This window comes from Myotis davidii, unplaced genomic scaffold (genome assembly GCF_000327345.1).
Source record: "Myotis davidii unplaced genomic scaffold, ASM32734v1 scaffold376, whole genome shotgun sequence".
In the NCBI taxonomy this organism is placed as follows: Eukaryota; Metazoa; Chordata; class Mammalia; order Chiroptera; family Vespertilionidae; genus Myotis; species Myotis davidii.
Window position 1 is genome coordinate 1,114,658 of NW_006288121.1, and position 7,388 is coordinate 1,122,045.

Below are 7,388 nucleotides of genomic sequence, written 5' to 3' on the forward strand. Positions count from 1 at the left end.
TGCTGCTATAAAAAAGAAGGAATTCTTACCATTTGCAACAGCATGGGTGGACCTGGAGAGCATTATGCTAATCGAAATAAGCCAGTCAGAGAAAGATAACTATCACATGCTCTCATTCATATGTGGGATATAATGAACACATACTAATGAACAAAAATAGATCCAGAGACAAAGAAACACTGAACAGACCGTCCAACCTCAGAGAGAAGGCAGGGGAGGCAAGGATAAGAGATCAACAAAAGGACTTGTATGCATGCATATAAGCCTAACCAATGGACACAAACACTAAGGGGGTGAGGGCATGCGAGGAGGCTGAGGTTGGGTCGCAATGGGGGGATAAGGACACATATATAATACCTTAATCAATAAAGAAAAGAAAAAGAATGGAACAGCAAATTCACAGTTAGATCTTAGAACAGAGCTTTAAGAGCTCATGTTCTGTAGTCAAAAAGACCTGGTTCCACCCTTGACCCACCACTCACTACAAATTCTACCTTGAACAAGTTACTTCATGCCTCTAACACAGTGCCTCCATTTTCTCATTTAAAACAGAAGAAAATGCCTGCTTCATAAGGAATAAATAACCTACTGCAAGCAAAGTACCTAACATAGAACAAACTATCTCAATAAAATGTGGCTATTAAAATTCCTGTTATTATTACAGAATATAGTTGGTTTATAAAATCTTTCAAAATAATGATCAAGAAGTAAAATTAATAAAGTAGACCATTTGTAATAAAGCAGGTTTAGTTAGTGTTTAAAAGTGGCATTTCCAAATCAGCCTTGAATTTTCATGTAGATGATCTCAAGGACATGCACCAGATGTATTATTATTAAACTAGAAGTTCAGCGCACACAAAATCGTGCACAGTTAGGGTCCCTAGGCCTAGCCTGGTCTCCATCGCATGGCTTCTGCCGCCTTGTGATGCTAAGTGAAGCTCCCCACCCCAGGATGCTCCATGATGCTCATGGCCCCTTAACTGCTCCATGAGCCTCCCCCTGCCCCTCAACTGCAAACCCCGCGACTACTCTGTGAGGCTTCCCCTGCCCTGTGACTGCTCCATGAAGCTTGCTGCTCTATGCTGGATGCTGGATGCTCCGTGAAACTACCCCCACCCTGCGACTGGTCATGAAACTCACTGCCACCCGGGTGGGTGACTGTTCTGCTAAGCTCATGGCCACCCCGTGAAGTAACCTGCCACCGCCTCTGAAAAGTCCGCAGTCCTGCCCCACTGCCAGCCCCAGCTCATGGTGAGCGGCTTGGGGGCTGAGCTGGGGTGGGGGGGTGAGAGGTGCTCCATACACTTCATGGTGACTGGTCGCCCATTCCATTGTGATGGCACCTAGCTCTTTATATATATTAGGATAATATTTTGTCTAAAATGTGATTAAATAAAAATTCACTGCTTGTGGGAATGCAAACTGATATAGCCACCATGGAAAATATAAATATTCCTAAAAACATTAAGAAAAGAGTTACCATATGGCCCAGCAACCCCTCTTTGGGGTAAATAACCCTTGAATCTGAAAACATTTATTCGTAAAGATATATGCACCTCTGTGTTGAATGCAACATTATCCATGGTAGTCAAGATGTAGAAACAACTGAAGTGTCCTTTGAGAGATGATTGGATAAAGAAGATGTGGTACATATATACAATGGAATACTACTCAACCATAAAAAAGATGAAATACTGTTATTTCATGGGACCAAATGGATGGATTTTAAGAATATCATGCTAAGCAAAATAAGTCAGAGAGTAAAAGTCAAGAAAAATATGATTTCACTCGTATGTGGGATATAAAACTGAAAGTAACAAATGAATAAACAAGACAATTGAACAAAGGAAAACTCGTAGACACAAGCAACAGAATGAAGGTTATCTTCTCTGCCTTAGAAGATATATCCATAAATATATTGTAACTAGAGGCCTGTTGCATGAAGAAATTCATGCAATAGGCCTTCCTTCCCCTGCCTGCTGGCACCGGTTTTCCTCCAGCGCCCAGGACCCAGGCCTTTGCTCTGGCCGCAGCAAAGAAACCAAGCCTCTTCAGTCTTCAGTCTTCATTCTTCACTCCAGCTGGAGCCTTCAGCTTCAGTCTTCAGTCTTTCCTCCATGCCTGCATATGCAAATTAACCACCATCTTTGTTGGTTTAATTTGCATACCATCCTGATTGGCTGGTGGGTGTAGCGGAGTGACACCAATTTGCATGTTTCTCTTTTATTAGTGTAGATGCCATCCCAATAAATTTTAAAAAATGTTTTTGTGACTGGTTGCCAAGCACTATTTAACAACCAGCATGATTACTCTTACTATGGCTAATGCGACTAGTCATGGCAAGAATAATTTTGTTAAAGGGGCATCTCCATAGCTGCTAAGGATTACAACCCAAGGAGGGGTGATTTGTGGATTTGTGGTTGAGATAACCTTCTTTTTTTGAGGTTGACCATTTTTTTTTTTATATATTTAGGGTGTTTTTTTTTATAATGGGATAAAGCCTTATTGTGAATAACCAAGTCTTGCTTCCAAATCTTGCTTCTCCCAAGCCTCTTGGATCACTTATACCCAAAAGGAAAAAAAAAGCCAGAAAATGCCTTTGCTATATAAAAGCATTTAGAATTTCAAGAACATTGAGATTCAACAGGGTGGTGCTATGTTCAGTTACAAGGGTCTATAACAGACACGATGGAATTCTGATACGCCTGGATGGCAGGAATACTAAGATTGTGTTAGATGTAACCCAAATAATAATTCCTCATATTTTACAGTGCCTATGAGTTGTGAAGTATTTTTTTATGTACATATGTCATTAGATCCTCACAGCAATTGCTGTAGGGAGACAGGGCAGGATATTATTATTTTAATCTTATAAGTGAAGAAAAGGATTTGCTGTGGTTTAGCTAAGGCATTTGGTTAAAAAGAGACAAAGCCAGGATTAGGTCCTCAGAATTCTGATTTCACTGGGTTTTGTGTGTGGTGATTTGTTAGAATGTCATGCAAAAAAGCTTTACATTAATAAAGTAAACTTAAATATGAGAAATAATCCTTATGCTAATCTAAACTTGTCATTTGTTGCTAAGCTTTCTTTTTCTAATATTTTCTTATTTCTTAAGAAGCCAAATGGGTTGTGAAAGCTAATTTATTTTTTTCTCTCATTAGGCTCAAATTATGAAAGATGTGATTTTGAGGATGGGCTCTGTAATATGACACAAGATCAGAGTCTGCAACTTGGTTGGACAAAGAGAAATGGGATGACTCGTCTATCACCTCCATTTTATGATCACAATGGTGTTGTATCTGGTAAATACTTTGAATTTCTTTATTTCTTTCATTTCTTCCTTTTTTGTCAAGGGTTTGATCATGGCTGTGGAATCTTGGCTAATGACTAGATATGAATAATTATGCTGTTTAATTTTCTTTATACTGTAACCATTTTCAATATATTTATTATTCTAAAATATCACATTGGATTCTTATGATTAAGTTCATGGGATCCCAAAGGTATCTAGACAATAATTAGGATTTTCTATATACTAGTATTTTGACTCTTTATGGAAATTATGAAATTTAAACATGAGACTACATAAATTAATTCATCAATTTTATGTTTTGCTTTTGGCTAGACTGATTTCAAGAATCCTACCTAGCCTGTTTGGCTCTGTGGATAGAGCGTTGTCTCTTTGGCATTAGTATATTAGCATAGAAGTTTGTTAGCAGAGTGTGGGAAGATCCTGGCTGAGAGATTAAAATAAAGCCAATATTTCAGCAGTAGAAGTGCTAACATGGCCTTCGTCTTTTTTAGTTACAGTTGTATCCTCAGTGCCAAACAGAGTGATTGTTATACTGATGGGTTGGAATTGAGGTCTAATGCCTTCTTTCCTCTTCATTTAAGGGGAGATAGATAGACCATGTGTAGGTAACATCTCTAAATCTAGGCTTCTTATCTGTAAATGGGATTAATGCCACCTAATCTTCACTCTGTTGTAAATTTTCAATCAGGTTATGTATGATAAATTTTCAGAGCTAAATTTTAAAATCTATTAGAACATTAAAAACATGCCTGTGTCAATATTCAAAGTCTACTAAAGCTCAGGGCAGAGTGATGACAATGTATTACTGATTTTTAAAAAATAATTTTTCTTACGGAAGGTCTGGGGAAGGCAGAGGTGGGAAGGAGGGGCTCAATGGGGGGAGGGGCAGGGAACATCTGCAATACTTTCAACAATAATGATACTTTTTTTTTTTAAAGATCATCTTTCTTATGGGTATTTAAAATCAGATTTAAATGGTAATATTAAAACTGTTGCCACTTTGGCCAATTGTTAAATTGGAGCTGAAATCTGTATATTATGAAATAAGCAAGGTGTATGTGTCCACTTATTTGTTATTTGCTTAATTTTTGCCTCTGGCAGTTTATTATAAACATTTTCAAAGATATGCAAAAGTTGAAAAAGTTTGCTGTGAATAACCATGTATTTACCACTTAGGTAATACAATTCAAATAACTATATTTGTTTTATCAAATAGCTATTCATCTACCCACCCCTTTATTCCTCAATCCATCATATTTGCAATGCATTCAAAGGAAGTGGCAGGAATCACTTTACCCCAAATGAAAGCATGGTATCCTTAACTCAATGCAGGAGTCAACAAACCATGCCTTGGGGCATTTTCTGGTTTCTGTAAATAAAGTTGTTGGTTTTTATTAGTTTGTGTGTGTGTGTGTGTGTGTGTGTGTGTGTGTGTGTGTGTATGTTTTTACACAAACAGGTTCATTCATTCACAAATTGTCTGTGGCTGCTTTTGTGCTGCAAACTTGGATTTGAGTGGCTGGAGAGACCGTATGGTCCACAAAGTCTAAATGATTTGGCCCTTTAAGAAAAGTTTGTTTGCTCCTACACTAGAGTTCAAGTTCTCCTTTTTTCTTTTGAGGTAAAACTTAAAATCATACAAAAACACCAATATTGCATGTACTCTCTGATAAATTCTGACAAATGTGTTCACCTGCGCAACCAATCCTTAACAAAGTGCAAAACATCATTGTCATGCTGTTGTGGCAGCCGTTCAAATGGCTCCGGAGAATGATCAGTCGGCACCCAGAGGAATCAGGAGAGAAAACCTTTCTTACGCAGCGCTGCTAGTCCAGGGGATTCTCATCCAAAGCCTGAACTGCCCATGTGGGGAGGGTATATATATATATATGTAATCTTCTTGCCCTCGGGGGTGGGCTTTGCAGCTCTGCCCAAGTCAGTCAGAACACAGCTTGTAAGATTACTGTTTGACTAGACACTGAACTAGGCTGTAAACCCCCAAAGGTGCCCCCCTATTTTCCTTCTCAATGCTGGGAAGTTCCCTCATGTACCCTCCTAGTCAATCCATGCTCCTGCCCTTCACTCTCAAGACAACCACTATTTTTATTTCTGAAATACCCATAGGTTAGATTTGCCTGTTCTAGAACTTCATATAAATGAGTTCATACAGTATATACAATATAGTGTATACACTGTTATATAAGGCTTTTTACACTTAGTATAATGCTTTCTGATTCATCCATGTTGTAGCATGTATCTTTAATTTTTTTCTTTTTATTGCTGGCCAGTATGCAATTGTATGGATTATTCATCCATTACTCTAGTGACTCATACCTTTGTTTTTTCTCATTTTGAGCTATTATAATAAAGCAGCTTTAAACATTTTTCTGTGTGTTAATCCTCACCCACGGATATTTTTTCCATTGATTTTAGAGAGAGTGAAAGGGAGAGATGGGGAAAGAAAGAGAGAGAGAGAGAAACATCCATGTGAGAGACAAACATCAATTGGTTGCCTCCTGCATGCACCCTGACTAGGTCCAGATTTGCAACCCAGGTGATATATCCCCTTGACCAGGAATCAAACCCATGACCCTTTGATGTGTGGACTGATGCTCTAACTACTTAGCAATACCAATCAGGGCTAACTTGTTTTGTTTTATTCCTTCAAGTATCCATTCCCATAACACTATGCCCCTTTTGTTTATCCGTAAAGCCTCCTAAAGCCCCCAATTTGTTTTTTCTTTTAAAATATAAGCATTATATTAATCACTGGATTTTTTTAATACCAACATGCCCTAAATTGGTCTATGCTGTCCTTTCTGAAGGTCACTGGGAACCATAATCTATTACTTAATACTTGTCAGGCTGCATTATGTAGATGGTAAATTGGATTGTTTCATTAAGGAAAAACAGCAAAAGACAAAAAATGGAGAGAAGAATCTTACATTCTCACTCTCTAGATCACATTTTTGCAGCTTTTATAATCTTAACATCTTTTTATTTGGGAATCAGTAAAAAATTAATGTTCATTTATTCTTTTATGTATGTATTTTTTTTAAAAAAAACTTTTTTATTGAGCATTTCCACTGTTCCACAATCTGTCCTAGGACTTTAACAGTTAACAAGAACATGGCTCTTGTCCTCAATGAATTTGTAACCTAGTAATGGAGACATAAATCTAATACCTGTTCTATTCTAGAGACCTGCAATTTTTTTTTTCTTTAAAGAGCAAGACAGTAAGTAATTCTGGTTTTTTAGGCCATAAAGCCTACTCGACTGTGCATTGTATTGTGAAAGTAGCATAGACAACACCTAAGAATCAAGCATGGCTGTGTTATAATAAAACTTTATTGATGGACCCTTGAATTTATAATTCATATAAATTTCACAGATCATAAAATACTCTTTGGAAAATTTTCAACCATTTAAAATATAAAAACCCTTAGCTCTCATACAAAACCTGGTGGCAAATGTTATTTGTCTGTGGGCTGTAGTTTGCTGTCCCCTCATCTGTTCAATAAACTGAGTATTTTTGCACCTAACAATATGCAATTTTGGTGATACATGAGTAAAGGATAACATACCTCCTCTAAGAACAAACAAGTTATAATCTTTTTTTTTTTTTTTCAAATTTTATTTTTTATTACAAAGGGTATTACATATGTGTCCATTTTTTTCCCCGCCCTAGACAGTCCCCTAGCCTCCCCTATTCCCCAGTGTCTTATGTCCATTCTGTAGCAAATGTTGCTGATGTTCACCCTGATTCTATAAAAAAAATTAGCTTTGCTATTCATCTGCATTTTCAATTAAAGATATTTTTATAGTAGTCAAGCCTGTTTTCTCCTATCTAATAAAAGAGAAACATGGTAATTGGTGTACAACCACTACCCTTCCCATTGGCTGATCAGGGCGATATGCAAATTAACTGCCAGCCAAGATGGCAGCCGGCAGCCAGGCAGCTTAAACTGAACATGAAGCTTGCTTGCTTCAGTGACAGAGGACTCCAATGTTCCCCACCTGCCTTGCTGGCCTCTGAGCCTGCAGTTTGAACATTGTAACAAATATAGAAGCTGC

At 37.6% G+C, this 7,388-nt stretch overlaps 1 protein-coding gene across 1 annotated transcript in view; it reads left to right on the top strand.

The window, feature by feature from the left end:
- Nucleotides 1-7,388, top strand: part of MALRD1 (MAM and LDL receptor class A domain containing 1) — a 649,080-nt gene that overhangs the window by 37,553 nt on the left and 604,139 nt on the right. Inside the window, exon 3 of the mRNA XM_006759937.1 lies at nt 3,163-3,303. Within this exon, the coding sequence (XP_006760000.1) occupies nt 3,163-3,303 (141 nt within the window). The remainder of the gene's footprint in view (nt 1-3,162; nt 3,304-7,388) is intronic.